The sequence below is a fragment of the Equus asinus genome, chromosome X (assembly GCF_041296235.1).
Source record: "Equus asinus isolate D_3611 breed Donkey chromosome X, EquAss-T2T_v2, whole genome shotgun sequence".
In the NCBI taxonomy this organism is placed as follows: Eukaryota; Metazoa; Chordata; class Mammalia; order Perissodactyla; family Equidae; genus Equus; species Equus asinus.
In genome coordinates, this window is record NC_091820.1 from 25,108,346 (window position 1) to 25,127,348 (window position 19,003).

The window sequence follows — 19,003 nt, forward strand, 5'->3', positions numbered from 1 at the left end:
TCTTTCTCTCTGCCTTGTTTCCATATTTTTACTGCTTAATTTTTTCACATTTTCGAGGAAATGCGTATCCCAATGCCATGTTAACTTGCACCAGATTCCTAAATTAGATGAAAGCTCTCCCAACTGTTTTTCAAAACAGCAAAACTCCTACTCTTAAGCTTGACAAATAACAATAAGCGTGACCAATATAATTCATAAACTTAGATTATAATGCTGGATAAAATTTCACTGAGAAGTAACAACATTTGAAAAATGGCAAAAAATACAGATAAACCTCCAAATTACCCATACAGAACAGGAACACACAGGTGTCAGACACTGTGTTCCCTCAGTCAGACCCAGCCCTCCACTACTTGAAACACTGACTGCTCTCTTCAACCACAAAGTGAAGAATCTGCCTCAACTTCACTAGATGTGGGAGGAGCTGCTAGACATGGCCCACAACATTCACTGGAGGTGGCATTGGTGTCAGCCCTCAGTGCGCCTGTGGCTTGGGCTCTCTCTTCCTCATCTCTCAAAGCTTCTTTATAACAAGACTCAAAGGCACTGGGGACTGTATGGTTAATCTTGGCCAAAAACTCCAGGACTCTCATCTTGCTGGTTTCGGCATGGGCCCTTGGGCCCCACAGGAATTCATAGCGTGGAGGATCACTGTTGGGCACCTGCTGGTATTCCAAGTACTTAAGCTTCACCAAATCTTGGGTGATGAGCTTCCTGGGCTCCCCAAATATGAAGTGCTTCTTCCCAGCATATACTCTCATCTTATTCAGGAATTTCCAGATCTCCTCCTCAGTGGCGCAGTTACCCTTCAGGAAGATCACACCCAGGAGATTCATTAGGAGACCGGGCTTGGGAAATCCTCTGCCACAGCTCACTGTCCCATTGTTGGGCAGGTCCATCTTGTTGACAAGGATGTAGGAATGCTTGGCAGAATCGACTTCCTTTAAGTCAACACCAAATACCACCTCCATACTGAAAGAAGCTCTTTTGAGGATCTCAAGGAAGCGACTTTTGTACTTTTTATCGACAACCTTCAGCATATCTGCTTTCACAATGGGCTTTTTCATCTTGAGCATGTGCAGCAGGAACTGCACCAACATACCGGTCACCTTGGTTAGAGGGTCTCTTTGAGACTGCACAGTGGAGAGTGGGGCCTGGTAGGAACTGCATTTTTTCGCAGTTTTGCGGTTGGCTCCTTCATATGATCTTGTGTGAGAAACACCTGCAGACATAGTGGTGGTGGATAGGGCTCTCTGAGGCTTCTTGAGAGGGCTATGTGACCTAGCACCAGGCTTTCCCTGAGGAGTAATAACACCAAAAGGAGGAGGGGACGAGGAGGGGAATGCTTCCTGCTTGGTTGCAGTGACCTGAGCACCCTTCGGTGCCTGGGTCCCACCTTGGGATTGGCGGCGTTTCTCATGGGTTTGGAGCTTACGCTTCTGACCCCGAGGCATGATGACTGTGGATCAGGGTCAGCAAGCAGGAGTGCGAGTAGGACAACAGGTGATCTGGGCATGAGAGGAGAGAGGATAAGAGAGTGTGAGCACCTTCAGCAGGAAGATAACAGCTTGATTTTAAAAAGGCCGCCTCTTCCGGTTTCCCAGAGGGCACTGCTCTAGGAACCCACAAGGCTCCTGTTCTGATCCACCTGTCCCCTGAGAAAACTGTGGAAATAATTAAACGGAGCCTCAGGCTGTAGCCTACCAGCTCTGCCTGGTGCTTACTGGGGCTGAGAGCAGTGGTGGGCAGGTCTAATCCTTGTGGAGCCCCCTCTACTCTGGAGTGTGGGGGTCCTCTCAGTTCACGTTCAGGACCATCATATCAACTTTTGCAGGGCCTGGGCCCCTTCTTCTGTGCTGCTGTAAATTTACATCTCAAACCCAGGTCCTCGTCTTCTTGGGATGCCTTAAAAAGAAGTGAAAGGGTACCTCAGCCCACCACCCCTGCCAGGGGGCATCCACTGCTGACAGCGCTATGGGATTCTCTGTCTTGGGCTCTTTGGGGTCCTCAGTCCTCATTCAGAGTTCTTGCTTTGGCTCTACATAGAGCCTGGGACACTTGCCTCTGCTGATCTGATGTCCTTCCCCTCAGACAAAGGCTCTCACCAACCTGATGCCATCAAAAAGAAACATACGCATCACTTCTATGTCTGGTTTCCTCAGTGCTGCAAGCAAGGTGGGGGGGGTGCTTTCTGCAGTCTCCTTCTTTTTAGGGTGAGTGGTGCCATCAGTCTTAACTCGGAGTCCTCACCCTGATTCCTATGAATTCCTAAGTCTCCTCCCTCTGCAGATTTGAGGCTGCTCGATTATCCAACATCCTCACCTCTCTGGAACTCTCCAGACAGAAGTGAGGGGGTGCCCCAGCTTGACAGATATTCCTGTTTCCGCAGGGCTGAGAGAGGGGCAGAATTTCTGAGACCCTACTTTTTCAGAGTTCTTGTTCCCCTTAGTCCTCACTCAGGTCTCTGACCTTAACTCTGGGTAGGATTGAGGACTCCTCTCCTCAGTAACCCAGGTAGCCTGGCCTCTGAGCAAAGCCCCCAGTTCCCTGAGTCCCTAGACGGGAAAGTCAGGGTCCTCTCTGTATGACTACTCCTGCCTGGAGCCTCCTAGAAATAAGTCCAGGGGGCTGGTTTGTGTTGCCACCCCTACTTGGGTCTCATTAGCACTCAGGGCCCTCAACTTCACTGCATTTAGGGCCTAGGTATCTTGCATCTGTTGGACCCAGGCTACTGCTTTAGACCAATGCCCTCCCCTTCCTGAGACTATCCAGGCAGAACCCAGTCTAACAGCTCTACTGGGGCCTCCCAGGGCAGATATCAGCAGTGAGACTTAGTGGAGCTCCCTTTGTTATAGGTTGGAGTGGTCCCCTTAGTCCCTACTCGAGGTCTTCCAACCCGTCTTGATACCAGGCCCGGGAATGCACCTTTGGCTGGCCAGAGGCGTTGCTCCCAATGAAAGTCCTAGCTTCCTGGGATCTCTGAAGCGGAAGTCAGGAGGAGCCACATTCAGCTGTGACTACTCAGGGTCTCTGAGAGCTGACAGCAGGGACCGGGCTCTGTGAGACCCCACTGTTCTGGGGTCTGTGGTTCCTAGGTCCTCACTCAGAGTCCTCACCTTTCTGTCTATCAGAGCCTGGGACTCCTCCTTCTATTGAACTGAGTGCACTAGCCTCCAAACAAAGCCCTCACTTCTTGAGCTCCTAGGGGTGAAGTCATCATATACGACTACTCATGCCTGGAGCCTCCCAGAATTGAGCGTAGAGTGCTGCTTTGTGTTACTATCTTCACTGGGGAACGATCTCCTCATTAGCACTCATGGCCCTCCCCTTTGCTCTAGTGAGGGCCTACGTTTCCTTGATGTGCAGAATCAGGGCTACTCTCTCAGACCAAGGCTTTCCTCCGTGAGACTTTCTAGGCAGAACCCAGCGTGATGGCTCTGCTGGACCTTTCACTGCCATAGATCACAGGGGCGGGGCTTGGAGGGGCCACCCTTGTTGTGGGAGAGGGAGTGGTCTCTTCAGTCCACATTCAGGTTCTTACCTCAGTTCCCAGAACCCAGGCTCAGACCAACAAACTGCGGCACCCACCAGTGAGGTCCTTGCTCCAAACCGGAAGTCAAGGTGCGTCACATCCGGCCACGGCTGCGTAGCGGGTGGAGTGTCGTGGGGTGGGGGGTCTCCGAGGGGCAACAGCAGGCACAGAGCTTTGTGGGACCCTGTCGTTGAGGAGTCGGTGGTCCCTACGTCCTCACTCAGGGTCCTCACCTCGGTATCAGTGGGAGCCCGGCTGCGTAGTGGGTGGAGTGTCGTGGGGTGGGGGGTCTCCGAGGGGCAACAGCAGGCACAGAGCTTTGTGGGACCCTGTCGTTGAGGAGTCGGTGGTCCCTACGTCCTCACTCAGGGTCCTCACCTCGGTATCAGTGGGAGCCCGGGGCGACTCCTGCTTCTGGCCAGAGTGCGGCAGCCTCCAAACAAAGCCAGCACCTTCTTCAGTCCCTAGAGGGAAGTCAGGGCTCATCACTTCTGACAACGTGTGCCTCCCTCTTTTGGAGAGAGGTCCTCTCATTAGCACTGAGGGTCTTCACCTTGACTCCAGTTATGGCCAAGACTCCTTCCTCTGTAGAACTGGGCCCCCGGTCCTGTGCTAGAGAAGGCCCTCAGCTCTCTGAGACCCGCCAGGCAGAAATGAGGAGGCTTCTAAGCCTTACAGCTCTGCTTGGGCTTTCATAGTTAAGAACACGGGCAGGGGTCTAAAAAGACCCCTCATTTGTGGGTGTAGTGATCCCCTCTTTCTTCTCTAAGGGATCTCGCTTTGCTCTTGGCCAATCCTAGAACTGTACTCTCCCTGACATGAGGTTACTTTGCTTGGATCCAGGTCTCTTCTTTCCCGAGACCTCCCAGGTGGAAGTTAGAGTGAGCCACATTAGGCCAGGGATATTTGAGTCCTGAGAGGGTGACATCAAAGTAGAGTCCCTATGGAACATCACTGTTCTGGAGTTGGTGGTCCCCACATTCCTTATTCAGAGTCCTCAACTTAATATCTCTCCAATCTGGAATCCTCCCTCTACTGAACCAGGCCACTCTCCTTAGGCCAAGACTTTTCACCTCGCTGAGAACTGTGAGGAGTATAAGAGGGATTGCCTAGTCTGACGGCCCTGCCTGGGCATTCTAGGTCTGAGAGCAAGTTTGGTAAGATCTTTGAATGACTCATCATATTTTGGGGTCCTCATTTTGTCTCCCGTCTCTTGAATTAATGTATGCCTGGAAAATACCACATCCCTACAAACTCTTGAGCAGTGTCCCTAATGCAAACCTTGTAGGTACATGTTCCAGACTTGATGTGAGATGGGGAAACTGCAATATAAGACTAGAGGCACAGGACAGGGGTGGACTGTCAGAGAAAAATGATGCCAATCTATTTTTCTTTTCAATAGTCAGAGTTAGCCTCTTATGTGACTTCTGGTTTAATTGATTTACTTCCTAATGGAAAGGAGCTGTCCAGGATGGTTTTGTGATTGTCTGGTTTTGAGGTTATCTGACACTGCATGTGTAAATGATCATGTTGTCATTGAATATTATCTGTTTCTCTTCTTTATTCATGATTTTAATTTACTGTGGTATTCTTTTTTTTTTTTTTTTTTGAGGAAGATTAGCCTTGAGCTAACATCTGCTGCCAATCCTCCTCTTTTTGCTGAGGGAGACTGGCCCTGAGCTAACATCTGTGCCCATCTTCCTCTACTTTATAGGTGGGACGCCTACCACAGCATGGCTTGCCAAGCGGTGCCATGCCTGCACCTGGTATCCGAACTGGCAAACCCCGGGCTGCCAAAGCAGAATGTGTGCATTTAACCACTGTGCCACTGGCCCGGCCCCTTGCTGTGGTATTCTTAATTGCTGTGGCTACGTATTCCAATCCAGTCTTTTGGGCACAAAATCCTTACTTTTATCCCCTGAGATACATTTTGGGGCATTGAGGAACACAAAGTTTGCTTTAGGTAGAGAGGAGTGGAACCAACAGTGTGAGTTCTAGAGGAATTCAGACCAGGAGTCTAGTCCCAGCTCTCTTACTGGCCCTGTGAACTTGAGCACATCACCAAACTCCAAGACAAAGAAATCGCAATCAACCAAAATATTGCTTAGCAAGGACAATGATGTAACATATCCTCATCAGATGATAAAATGTATAGTGCCTTTGTGGGAGTCTTTCCACTTGGATACAACTCAAAAGTTCTAAGAATTTTTGTCAATGATCAGTATCTTTCCTAACTCAGCTGGCTGCCCTTCCATCTAAATCACCATTATTTTCATTCATTTAACCACCAGCAAAAATCTAGACCTTGCCTAGAATGTGCCAAGTTACACACAAGATAAACTAATTGAGTTCACTTTTAATTGAGTGTTCTCTGGCTCCCCAACCCAGGATAAAGAGTGCGAGTCCAGTGGATTCTGGGCATCCCACCTCAAGGGAGTATAACCCTTATTTCTCAGAAACTCTCTGATGATGATGTACACAGAACTAGTCTGTGCATTGTGTTCAACTGCACTGAGACAAGAGCACAGGACATCTTCCATTCCTACCCCGGGTGGAGTTTTTCTCTGGTTTACCTACAATACCAAGTGAATGTTAAGGACAATTTTCCACTGCAGTCTCTTTTATCTATGAGGCCCTCCATCTGAGGGTCTGGCACCTGCTCATCATTCCAATAGCCTCATCTAGCCCACCGCGTAACCTCACTTAAAATTACCTCTCACTGAAGGATTTGCAGGTTCCTAAGGCTCCAAACTGCCTCGCCTCAGGGTATTGACACTTGACTGCTTTCAACTCAAACCTCCTCCCCTCTTCACTCCTTCTTTTTACTTGTTCCCTAGGTCATAGAGGGTATCTCACCATCTTTTTTATATGATAGCAGCTCCTAGACTCTAAAATTCAGTGGGCAGGAACTAGATCTTGTTGTTGTTGTTGTTTTGGGTTTTTTTTGGAAAGCATCCCCAGTAATAGCATGAAGCCTTCCAAAGAGCTCATTTTCAATTAGTGATATAGAAATAAACAAGAGAGTGCGTATGATGTCTAATTCATTAGGATTTAATTTCTCTTACATTCCTAAGTAATCTAAGCAAATCCAGGTATGTAACTTTTACTTTGCAAGAAAAAAACACTAGAAGAAATTAGGCAAAACAAGAATTGACAATCTTTTCCTTATTTATACTCTTTCTTTTTGTCCTTTATTGACTAAATATTTATAAAGTGTCTACTGTATGCTAGGCACTGTGCTGAGACTACAACTCCAAATAGGACAAAATATCTGCTCTTTTTTGTAAGCCACTTTATTGAGGTATGATTCAAATACAAAAAGCTGTGCATTTAATGTATACAGCTTGATGAGTTTTGAGATAAGTATACGCCTGCGAGCCATTGTCACAATCTATGCCATAAACATATCCATTACCTCCAAAAAATTTTCTCCTGCCTTCTTTCTTTCTTTCTTTTTTTTGGGGGGGGGGTGACAAGAGCAATTAACAAAATATCTACCCCCTCAGAAATTTTTAAGTGGTGTTGTTAACCAATATGGTATTGTTAACTGTAGGCTTTATGCTATACAGTACATTTCAGGGATTTATTCACCTCATATAACTGAAACTTTGCTCCTTTTGACCTAGACCTCTCCATTACCCCTCCTCCCAGCCCCTGGCAGCCATCATTCTGTTCTGCTTCTCTCAGTTTGACTATTTTAGATTCTTCATATAAGTGGTATCATGTATTTGTCCTTCTGTGTCTGGCTTATTTCACTTAGCATAATGTCCTCTAGGTTCATCTCTGTTGTTGAATACAGCAAGGTTTTCTTCTTTTGAAGATTGAATAATACTCCATTGTATGCATACACCATATCTTTTTTAATCCACTCCACCATGAATGGACACCTTTAAGTTGCTTCCATGTCTTATCTATTGTGAATAATGCTAAAATGAACATGGGAGTGCAGATATCTCTTCAAGATCCTGATTTCAATTCCTTTGTATATATACCCAGAAGTGGCATCCCTGAATCATATGGTAGTTCTATTTTCAATCTTTTGAGGAATTTTCATAGTGACTGAACCAATTTACATTCCCACCAACAGTATACAAGAGTTATCTTTTCCAAATACTTGCACTTAATCAGCTTACTCTCTACTTGGGGAGAGAGCAAGAAAATCAACTTTTTTCTTGTCGTGATAAGAACACTTAACATGAGAACTACGCTTTTAACAAATTTTTAAGTGCATAATCAGTATCGTTAAATATAGGCATGATGTTTTACAGCAGATCTCTAGAACTTATTCATCTTGCATAGCTGAAGCTATACCAGTTGAACAGCAACTTTTCATTTCTCACTACCCCCAGCCCATGGCCACCACAATTCTATTCTGTGTTTCTATGTGTTTGACTACTTCAGATACCTCATATAGGTGGGAATATGCAGTATGTATCCTTCTGTGACTGGCATATTTCATTTAGAATAATGTCTCCTAGGTTCACCCATGTTATCCCATATGACAAGATTTCTTTCATTTTAAGGCTAAATAATATTCCATTGTATCTATATACCACATTTTCTTTGTCCACTTATCTGCTGATGAACATTTGAGTTGTTACCATATCTTGGCTATTGTGAATGATGTTGCAGTGAACATAGGAGTGCAGGCCTTCCTTTGAGATACTGATTTCATTTCCTTTGGCTATGTACTCAAAAGTGACATTGATGAATCATGTGTTAGTTCTAGTTTTAATTTTTTGAGAAACCTCCAAACTGTTTTCCATAATGACTGTACCAATTTACATTCCCACCAATGGTGTACAAGGGTTCCCTTTTCTTAACACTCTTGCCAACACCTGGTAGCTCTTGTCTTTTGGTAATAGCTATCTATTACCAAATAATAACAGGTATGTAATATCTTATTGCAGTTTTGATTTGCATTTCCCTGATCATTAGTGGTGTTGAGCACCTTTTTATATACCTATTGGCCACTTGTATGTCTTCTTTGGAAAAATATTCAGTTTCTTTGCTCAGTTTTAAATTGAATTATTTGTTTCTTTGTTTGTTTGCTATTGAATTGTATGAGCTCCTTATATAATTTGGATATTAAACCCTTATCAGATATATGGTTTGCAAATATTTTCTCCCATTCCATAACATTGTCTTTTCATTTTGTTGATTTTTTTCATTGCTATACAGAAGCTTTTTGTTTGATGTAGTCTCACTTGTTTGTTTTTGCTTTTCTTGCCTGTGTTTCTGTTGTATTAAAAAAATCATTGCCAAGACTAATGTCAAGGAGCACTTTCTCTGTTTTCTTCTAGGAATTTTATGGTTTCAGGTCTCATTTTTAAGTCTTTAATCCATTTTGCATGAGTTTTTGAGTACGATGTAAGATAAGCATCCAGTTTAATTCTTTTGCATGTGGATATTCTGTTTTCCAAACACTATTTATTGAAAAGATTATGCTATCTCCATTGTGTATTCTTGGCACCCTTGTCAAAGATTACTTGACCATATATGCAGGGGTTTATTTCTGGGCTCTTTTCTGTTCCATTGGTCTATATGTCTATTTTTATGCTAGTATAACACTGTTTCGACTAATATAGCTTTGTAACATAGTTCAAAGTTAAGAAGTGTGATGCCTCTATCTTTGTTCTTCTTTCTCAAGATTACTTTGGCTATTGGGGATTTTTTGTGGTTTCATATAAATTTTAGGATTTTTTTCTATTTCTGTGAAAAGTTCCATTGGAATTATAATAGGTATTGCATTGAATCTGTAGATCACTTTGGGTAGTATTGACGTTTTAACAATATTAATTCTTTCAATCCGTGAACATGGGCTATCTTTTCTTTTATTTGTGTCTTCTTCAGTGTCTTCTATTGATGTCTTATTGTTTTCAGTGTACAGATTTTTTACCTCCTTGATTAAATTTATTCCTACATATTTTATTCTTTTTGACACTATTTTAAATGGAATTATTATCTTAATTTCTTTTTCAAATAGTTTGTTCTTAGTGTGTAGGAATACAACTGATTTTTGTGTATTGATTTTGTATCCTGCAATGTTACTGAATACATTTATTAGTTGTAACAGTTTTTTTGGTACATGGGACATTCACCCCACTCTCTCCCTCCCCCTAGAAAGGAGTCACAATCTCTCTCAGTGCTGAGCTGTCACCTTGAGGGAGTGGCTGATGCCAATAAAGTCAAATTGCTCTTCTCACCCATTTCAAGTGCATCTGATTTCTGTTTTATGCTTGCCTGTGGTATTGCAACTTCTTAATTAGAGTTTGGATCTCTCATAAAGATATTTTGTTACTTAAATCATTGTTAAATCTGTGTTTCAGTGGGGAATTGACGGCTGGGGATTCCTATTCCACTGTCTTGCTGATACCACTCAGGCAAGACTTTTCCTTTGTTTCTTGATGCCAAAAATTTTGCAGTAGTGTTCATTCACATTTGCAATAAAATTCATATTCACATGACATGTTATCTTGTTTTGGACCACAAAGAAAGATTCAAGGATTTTCAGTTTCTTTTACAAAATACCAGTACTTTAATGCTTATACTAAAAAAACAGCAATAAATATGTGATATATATTATTCATAAACACAGATACTGAAGTCAAATAAACCTTCTATTACAAGGACTAGCATCTTAAAAGTACCCAAAAAAAGCCCCGAAACAAAAACAGATAAATCTCCCAGTTATCAAAGTAAAGCAAGAACAAAAAGAAGGCATATAATGTGTTCCTTTCAGTGCTACCATGATGCCCAGCTACTTAGAATGTTGACCTCTCAAGCACAAGATGAAGAATCTCGCTCAGACTTCACTAGATGTGGGAGTGCTGCTGGACTCAGGCCTGGAACATGCCCCAGCCATGGCAGTAGTTCCAGGCCTGGTGCAACTCTGGCTCGGGCTCTCTCTTTCTCATCTCTCAAAGCCTCTTTATACTTCATCCTGCAAGGAAATTCAGGATCTCCAAGGGCTGACAGCAGGAACTGGACTCTAGGGGACCCCAATGTTCTCAGTGGGTGCTTCCTTCATTCTTTTTAAGGGACCTCACATTTATATCTGACAACTCCTTCTACTGACCAAGATTTCCCTCCTTAAACCAAAGCTCTCAAGTCCCTGACAACTGTGACAAAAAAGTGAGGAGACGCTCAGCATGACAGTTCTGCCTGGAGCCTTCTAGGTCTGAGAACAGGCAGGGGTTGGTCTCTTTGTAACACTCAATATTCTGGGATGTTGCTTTTCCTAGTATTAATACATGAGTGATCTCATATAGGCTCTTGTCACTTTGATTAAAGGCTTCTTCAGAAATGCCACATCCCAGAAAACTCCTGAGCAGTTTTCCTACTCCAAACCTTGCAGAGAATGGGTCTCTGTCCTAGGAGTGATGCGAGATGGGAAATCCAAAGCACAAATCAAAGGACCCAGGTGGTGGACTGTAAGACAAATAAAACATGTTGGTCTATTCCTTCTCTTCCCCAGCCAAACTTAAGGTCTCATGTAACTTCTGTTCTAATAGCTTTCCTTTTTTTTTTAAAGGAAGACTAGCCCTGAGCTAACATCTGCTGCCAATCCTCCTCTTTTTGCTGAGCAAGACTGGCCCTGAGCTCACATCCGTGCCCATTTTCCTCTACTTTATATGTGGGACACCTACCACAGCATGGCTTGCCGAACCAGTGAATCCCGGGCCACCGAAGCAGAACGTGTGCACTTAACTGCTGCGCCACCAGGCCGGCCCCAATAGCTTTACTTTTTATAAAGAAGTGGCTGAGTCAGATTTTTTTTTGAGTCCCTGACCTTTTAAGATTATCTGAAATCACATATGTAGATGATCTTATTGTCAGCAAACATTATTTCTTTCTTCTCCTTTATTAATACCTCACATTTATTTTGGTATTATTATTGCTCTGGCTGTGTATTCCAATCCAGTAGTTGGGCCAAAGAATCTTTCTACTTATTGCTTGGATACATTTTTGTAGTAATGAGAAAAAAAAGTGAATTAAAGGACACAGGTTGGCCTCGGGCTTAGAGGAGTGGAAGAGTGTGGACTTTAGACTAACTCTAATCAAGGATCTAATTCTATCCCTGTCACTTACCAGCCACGTGAACTTTGGCACATTATTTAGCACTCAAATTCTGAGTCAGCCTCAGGCTTTTCAACCGTAAGTGAATTTGGTAAGCCGTCTCTACTAGGACTGGTGGCATGTGTGTAGTAAACGTAAAGCACCTGTTGCAGTCCCTGGCATGTAACATATCCCTCCCTTCTCATAACTGGGGGTTGCACTTTCAAACCAAAGATTTTACCCCCCTTAGACCTGATATAAACAAGTGAGGGAGAGCCTCGCCTGATATGCCTGCCCCGAGTTTTCTAGAGCTGATAATCAAAGGGTGGAGCATGACTCTCTTTTGTCTCCTCTATTCCTGGATGGGCAGACCCCTCAGTCCTCACTCAGGCTCCCCATTGTGACTTCTGTTAGGGCCTGGGGCTCCCCTCCTTCTTGACCTGAGGCCTATCTCCTGACAGTAAGACCCAACACCTCCCTGTGAGCCAATAGGAGGAAATAGAGTGGCTTTATCTTGCCACATCTGATCATGATCTCACAAGGACAAAAGCTATGGCAGGCATGTTGAGGCCCTGTGATGAATGGTCCCACTCAAGGTCCCAACTCAGGGTCCTAAATTTGACTCCTGGGTAGGACTAAGATTCTTCCCTCTGTTGACGTGGGACTGCCACCCTCAGACCAAAGCTCATCAAAGCTCTAACTTCCATGTTAGTCCTGAGTGGGAGATGATGAGTCCCTCTCCCTGACATCTCTGCCTGGGGCCTCCCAGGGAAGATTCTGTGTGGCCACCACTGATATGGGATATGTGGTCCCACATTCTTCACTGTCCTCACCCTGACTCCTGGCACAAATTGTAAATATTCCTTATCTTGACTTGAGGCTTATCCCTGCATTAAAAGGGCCCCAATTCCCTGACACCCGCCTAGGAAGAAGGGATGTTTACCTCATCTGGCCACAATAGCCCATAGTCTCCCAAAGATAACAGTAGTGGAAGGGACCTGTGTTGTACCCACTGCGATGAGGTGGGTGTTCCTTTCAGTCTTCAGGGTGCTGACCTTGGCTCCTGGCACAATCTGGAAGTCCTCTCTCTACTAACTTGTGGCTGCCCCCTTTAATGAGGTTCCTCTCCTCCATGAAATGCTCTGGGAGGAAGTCAGAATGACTCATCATGTGACCATGCACAGGTGACATGGTCTGAGGTCTGACAACAGGGACAGGGTTCTATGTGGCGCCCTTCTTTCTGAGAGGGATCTTATCATATCACTCAGTGTCATCATGTTGACTCCTGTTAGGAGGTAAGTACCCTTCCTGTGTTAAATGGGGCCTCCCCCATTAGTCCAATGACTTTAAGTCCCTGAGACCATCCCCCCTCAGGAAATGAGGAGTAACTTTGGCCTGAAAGCTCTGCCTGCAGCTTTCCAGGGCTAACTACAGAAATGGGACTGTCTGAGGACATATCTGTTAAGGGGTAGTTGGTTGCCTCATTCTTCACAGAGGATTTTTACCTTGACAGTGTCATAGCCTGGGACTCCACTCTCAGCTTATCTGAGACTATAGCCTTCAGACAAAGTCCTCACTTTCCTGGAATCTGAGTTAAAAGTCAGTGTTAGCCACAAGCAGCCAGGACTGTTCTGGACCTCACAGGGCTGACAATTGGGATGGGACTTTGTGGGATCCTACTGTTCTGCTTAGCTCCTTCTATCATCCTCATTCAGATTTATCACCGTCATTTCTCTGAGACACTGATACTCCTTTCTCTATTGACCTGAGAACTCTGTCTTTAGACCAAGGCTTTTATGCCCTTGAGAAGCCTGAAGAATAAGTGAGTGTATGCTCAGCCTGACAGCTCTGTCTGAGAACCTTTCTGTTTGAGAGCAGACAAAACCAGTGTCCCTGTGACCGCTCCCTATATTCTGGGGTGTTGGTCTCCCCAGTCCTCCTACAGGGGGACCTCATCTTGGCTCTTGTCTCTTGGAGTAAAGCCTTCCTGGGAAATTCCACATCTCTGCAACCTCTTGAGCAGTTTCTGCTCTGCAAACCTTGCAGAAAATGGGTTTTTGTTCCAGGAGTGATGTCTGATGGGAAAGCTGTGGCACAAGGCAGGGGTCCCAGTGATGTGGATTAAGGCTGCCCCAGCTAGAGAAGCCCAAGGTGACCTGGCCTACATGCCAAACTATATGACCCAGTGGACTTTTTTTATGGTATGAATTAGGACTGCCCCAGGGAGAGAAGCCCGGGGCATCCTCACCTGCATGCCGATCTATATGGCCAGATTCGTATCTAAAGTTATATGACCGCACAATAACCAGACCCCATCTGCACTGAAATCATTTAATGACTTTTTACATCATCTTTTTCTTTTTCTTTTTTTCCAGTAAAAATAAGTCACGTACCCATGCCTTATAAAATTAGCCCTAACCCTCAACTCAGGGCAGCAGCAGGAGCCCTGCCTGCCCATGGGTCCTGTCCCCATGCCAGCGGGGGCAGCAGCAGGAGCTCTGACCGCCCGTGGGTCCTGTCCCCACGCACCAGCTCTGCCTGTCCATGGGCCCTGTCCCCATGCCAGCGGGGGCAGCAGAAGCTCTGACTGCCCATGGGTCCTGTCCCCATGCTATTCCACACTATTCTCTAAATAAAAGAGTACTACTGCCAGATCTTGAGAGTCTAAGAAATCTTTCTTTCGACTCCTCGGCTCACCGACCCCGCATCACCCAGGATAGGTGGTGGGCTGTCACGGAAAAAAAATTACATTGATCTATTCCTTTTCTTCCTCAGCCAGATGAAGATTCTCACGTAACTTCTGTTCTGATAGATTTGCTCTCTACAGGAAAGAGATTGTCCAGGATCATTTTGAAAGCCCCAGATCTTTTAAGGTTATCTAGCTTTGCAAATGTAGATGATCATACTGTCACCAAGTATTGTCTCTTTCATTTATTTGTTTACACCTCTCAATCATTTTGGTACTCTTATTTGCTCTGGCTATGTATTCCAACCCAGTAGTTTGGAGACAAGGCCATTGTTTTTATCACCTAAGACAAATTTGGAAATACTGAGAAGAAAATTGAAATAAGAGATGCAGAATGTGTCTCAGGGTGGGACACATGTAATATTTAATTCACTTTAGAGATATCTGTGAAACAGAGACAGCATGTGTCATTTAAACATTTGATTTCTTTTAGAATTTCTGGTTTATTTTTCGAGTAAAACAGTGTGGGCTCTACAGTAATTTAGACCTGGAGTCTAGTCTCAGCCTTGTCATTTACTAGTCCTATGAATTTTAGCATTACCAAACTCTAACTCTATGAGCCTCAGGCTCTCCAGGTGAAGTGAGTTTGATAAGCCCTGTCTTGAAGGACTGGTGGCATATATGTAATGTGTGGAAAGCATCTGTCTCATACTGAGACATTAGAAAATGGCAATTATTATTATGATAATCTTGACCTCAGAGGTTACCTAGGATTTTTTTTTTAATTTAAGGGATGTCAGAGAATATACAGTGTTCTAGTCAAAAAAAAAAAAAAAAAAAGAAAAGAAAAAAAAAACCTCCCAATCAACCAAAATTCTGCTTAGCAACGAAAACTAAGTAATATGCCCCCTCTTTACCCTTTTTACTTGTTCTTTATGAAGTAGAGAGCATCTCACCCTCTCCCATAATGATAGCTTCTCCTAGAATCTATAATTGCATGGGCAGGGGCTAGGTCTTCTTTGACTAAACATCCCCAGTACAAGCACGAAGACCTCCAAGGTGCAGATGCTCAACTAGTGTTTGTGTAAAATAAAAGCCATGAACAAAGAGGTTTGATTTATTATGATTTCTATTTGCAAACATTCTTGAAAAACATAAGCAAATCCATGTATATATTTTTTGAATTTACAAAAACAAAGATCAAATGGAGTAAGGCAAATGAAGAATTGACCAACTGCTACTTTCTGTCTTTCCTTCTATCTTCTCATCCTAACTATTTTAGTGTGGAGTTCTTGCACATTTCCAAGGATATTCCTATCTGAAAGCCATGTTATCTTGCTCTGGATCACAAAAGTAATTTAAGGGTTGCCAATTTGTATTTCAAAAAGCAAAATTTTTACTCCTAAGTAAATCGTTACCCCGGAACCTGACAAACAGCTATAAATGTGTGATCTATGTCATTCATAAACTTACATTCTGAATCTAATAAACTTTCTGTTGAACACCACTTGAGAAACGGGAAAAAAAGATGTCAACGAGTTATTCATGCTTATCAGGAAAACTGGTTAACAACAAAGTGAAGAATCTGCCTCAGACCTCACTAGGGGTGAGAGTAGCGGCTGGATGTGGCCCTGGAACGTGCACTGGCCGTGGCAGGAGTGGCAGCCCTGGCTGCAGCTCTGGCTTGGGCCCTCTCTTCCTCATCTCTCAAAGCTTCTTCATAATGGGATAGAAAGGCACTGGGAACCGTATCATTGACTTTGGCCAAAAACTCTAGGACTTCCATCTTGCTGGTTTCAGCATGGGCTCTTGGACCCCACAGGAATTCGTAGCATGGAGGATCACTGTCGGGCATCTGACGATACTCCAGATACTTTTCCTGCACCAAATCTTGGGTGATGAGCTTCCTGGGCTCCCCGAAGATGAAGTGATTCATTCCATCATAGACACCCAGCATATTCAGGAATTCCCAGATCTTCTCTTCCGAGGTGCGGTTGCCATTCAAGAAGATCACACCCAGGAGAGGCATCAGAAGCCCATTCTTAGGAAATCCCCAGCCACTGCTCAGACTTCCATCGTTGCTGAGGTCTAGCTTGCTGACAAGAGTATAGGACTGACTATTCGGCTTGACTTCCTTCAATTCTAGGCCAAAGATCAGCTCTATGCGCTCAGAGGCTCTCTTGAGGATCTCAGGGAAATCCTCCCTGTATCTTTTGTTGACAACTTTCAGCATGTGTGCCTTCTTAATGGGCTCCTTCATTTCATACTTATACAGCAGGAACTGCACCAACATCTCTGCCTTCCTGGTTAGAAGAGCTTTGCGAGGACTCTCAGTGGAAGCTGAGGCCTGGGAGGAATTTTCACTTTCCACAACTTGGCTCTTGGCACCTACGTGAGATCTTGGGCGTGAGACACCTGCAGCAGGAGAGCTAGTGGCTGGGGCTCCCTGAGGCTCCTGAGCAGTGCCAGCAGCAGGGGGGCTTGAGGGAGTACCCTCAGAAACAGGAGAGGAGCAGGACTCTTTGACCTCTGCTGCAGTGGCCTGAGCACTCCCAGGACCCTGGGTCTCACTCCGGGCCTGGCGGCGTTTCTCACGGGCACGGAGCTTACTCTTCTGACCTCGAGGCATGATGGCTGTTGTAGGAACAGCAGGCAGGAGTGCGGCTCAGTGGACAGGTGATTTGGGTAGCTGGAGGACAGAGAATGAAATAATATTAGTCCTTTCAACAGGAAGGTTTCACCTTGGCTTTATTGAAGGCTGCCTCTGCAGTTTTCCTTGAGGGTACTGCTCCAGGAACCCACAAGGCTCCTGTTCTCCTGGTCAGCCTCTCCCCTAAGAATCCCATAGAGGAACCATAGAACCCTTAGGGTGAGCCTTACTCTGCATCCTACCAGCCCTGCCTTGGGTTTACTCAAGTGACAGCAGGTGCTGGCCTGTGGAGTCCTCTCAGTTCATCTTCAGTATTATCATATCAACTTTGGGAAAAGCCTGGACCCCTCCCCTCTGCTTCTCTGAAGTTGACACCTCAAAGTTCCCTAGGACCCAGGAGAAGGAACTGAAGGGGTGCCTCAGCCCACCTCCCTACCAGAGGACACCCAGTGCTGAGAGCTCAGAGGGGTCCTTTCTGCCCTGAGTTCATTGAAATCCTCAGTCCTCATTCAGGGCCCTCGCCTTGGCTCCCTGTAAGGCTTAGCACCACTCCCCTTTCACTGAGTGGTGGCTGCACCTTCAGACTAAGGATCTCACCTCCCTTAGATATGGTGTAAGGAAGTGAGGAGGAGGCTTAACCTGACAGCCCTTCCCTGAGCTTTCTTGGGGTGAGATCAAAGGGTTGGGATGACTCTTCTGTGTCCCAAGGCCCTCATCTCCCTAAGACCACCTCCAGAACAAATGAGAGGGCGCTTCGGCCTGCCGGTTCTGCCCGGAATCTCCTTTGCTGACTTTGGGAGTTGTCGGATGTAGCCTTCAACTCCCTTAGTTGCTAGAGAGGAAGTCAGGTCTCTTCACATCCGTCTACCTTGCCTGGGGCCTCCTAGGGCTGAGTGCAGGAGCACTGCTCAGTGTGGTCCCCCTTTTTGGGCAGAGGTCTCCTCATTAGCACTCAGGGCCCTCATCTGGAACCCAGTTAGGGCCTATGTATCCTCCATCTGTGGAATCGGGGCTACTCCCATAGACTAACGCCTTCCCTCTGAGACATTCCAGGCCAAAGTCAGCCTGACAACTCCTCTGGGGCCTCCCAGAGCCGGACGGGCAGAGGTGGGGTTTGGAGTGGGGGCGGAATTCGCCGTTGTTTTGGTAGGAGAATAGTATCTTCAGTTCCTACTCGGAGTCCTCACCTTGACTCCAGACAAGTCCTGGGAGTACAACCTCCGCCAAAAAGCCAAAAAACCGCCGCTGCCCACCGGCGACGTCCTCGCCTCTGCGACTAAACGGAAGTCAGGCTGAGACACATCCGGCCACGGCTGCCTGGGGGGGTCCGCGAGGGCCGACAGCAGGGACGGTGCTCTGTGGGACCTTGTCATTTAGGAGTCGGATGTCTCTGGGTCCTCACTCGGGGTTCTCATCTCGGTATCTTCAGAACCCGGGACTTCTCCCACTGCTGACCCGAGTCCGCCAGCTCTCAAACAAAACCCTCGCCTTCCTTAGTCCCTAGAGAAAATCTTTGGTTGTGCTTCATATGGCTACTCCTTTCTGGGCTTCACAAACCTGACAGGGGGGACAGGGCTCTGGGAGGTCCTTTCGTTAGGGAGTGGTCCCCTCATCAGCACTCATGGTCCTCATCTTAACTTTGCTTAAGGCCAAGACTCAAACCTGCAGAGCTGGGGCTGCCTCCTTCAGACAAAGGGCCTTTCCTCCCTGAGACCACACAGATGGAGTCAATGATAGCTCTTCAGGGGCCTCCCAGAGCTAAGAAAAGGATGGGGCTCTGTTTGATCCCCTCTACTAGTGGAGGTCCCCTCATAATACTCAGGGTCCTTACCTTAACTCTTGTTAAGGCATGAGTTTTCTCTCTCTGCAGATTTGGGGCTGTACCCACTAGTCCAAGGTCCTCACCTCCATGAGACAGTCCAGGAAGATTTAGAGGGTTCCTCCACCTTGCAAATCTGTCCTGAGCATCCCGGGGCTGACAGCATTGGGGGAATTTGTAGTGCTACTCTGCTCTGGGGTGGGTGGTTCCCTCATTCTTATTTAGAGTCCTCACCTTGACACTTGACCAGTCTTGGGA

At 45.6% G+C, this 19,003-nt stretch overlaps 2 protein-coding genes across 2 annotated transcripts; both read right to left on the reverse strand.

The window, feature by feature from the left end:
- Positions 1–374: 374 nt before the first annotated feature.
- On the reverse strand, positions 375–1,454 carry LOC123282486 (melanoma-associated antigen B3). Its single transcript, XM_070502955.1, has one exon. The coding sequence runs from the start codon at positions 1,452–1,454 to the stop codon at positions 375–377; it is 1,080 nt and encodes a 359-aa protein (XP_070359056.1).
- Positions 1,455–15,488: 14,034 nt separating this feature from the next.
- On the reverse strand, positions 15,489–18,193 carry LOC139042757 (melanoma-associated antigen B1-like). The gene is made up of 2 exons (XM_070502843.1): positions 18,114–18,193; positions 15,489–16,965 (listed from the first exon to the last, which is right to left on the reverse strand). Exon 2 carries the CDS (start codon positions 16,903–16,905, stop codon positions 15,877–15,879), a length of 1,029 nt encoding a protein of 342 aa, XP_070358944.1. The 5' UTR covers positions 16,906–16,965; positions 18,114–18,193; the 3' UTR covers positions 15,489–15,876.
- Between the last annotated feature and the right edge of the window lie 810 nt (positions 18,194–19,003).

What these genes read in the sequence shown, in the direction of transcription:
- LOC139042757 (XM_070502843.1), bottom strand. Translation starts at nt 16,905, where the DNA reads ATGCCTCGAGGTCAGAAGAGTAAGCTCCGTGCCCGTGAGAAACGCCGC.
- LOC123282486 (XM_070502955.1), bottom strand. Translation starts at nt 1,454, where the DNA reads ATGCCTCGGGGTCAGAAGCGTAAGCTCCAAACCCATGAGAAACGCCGC.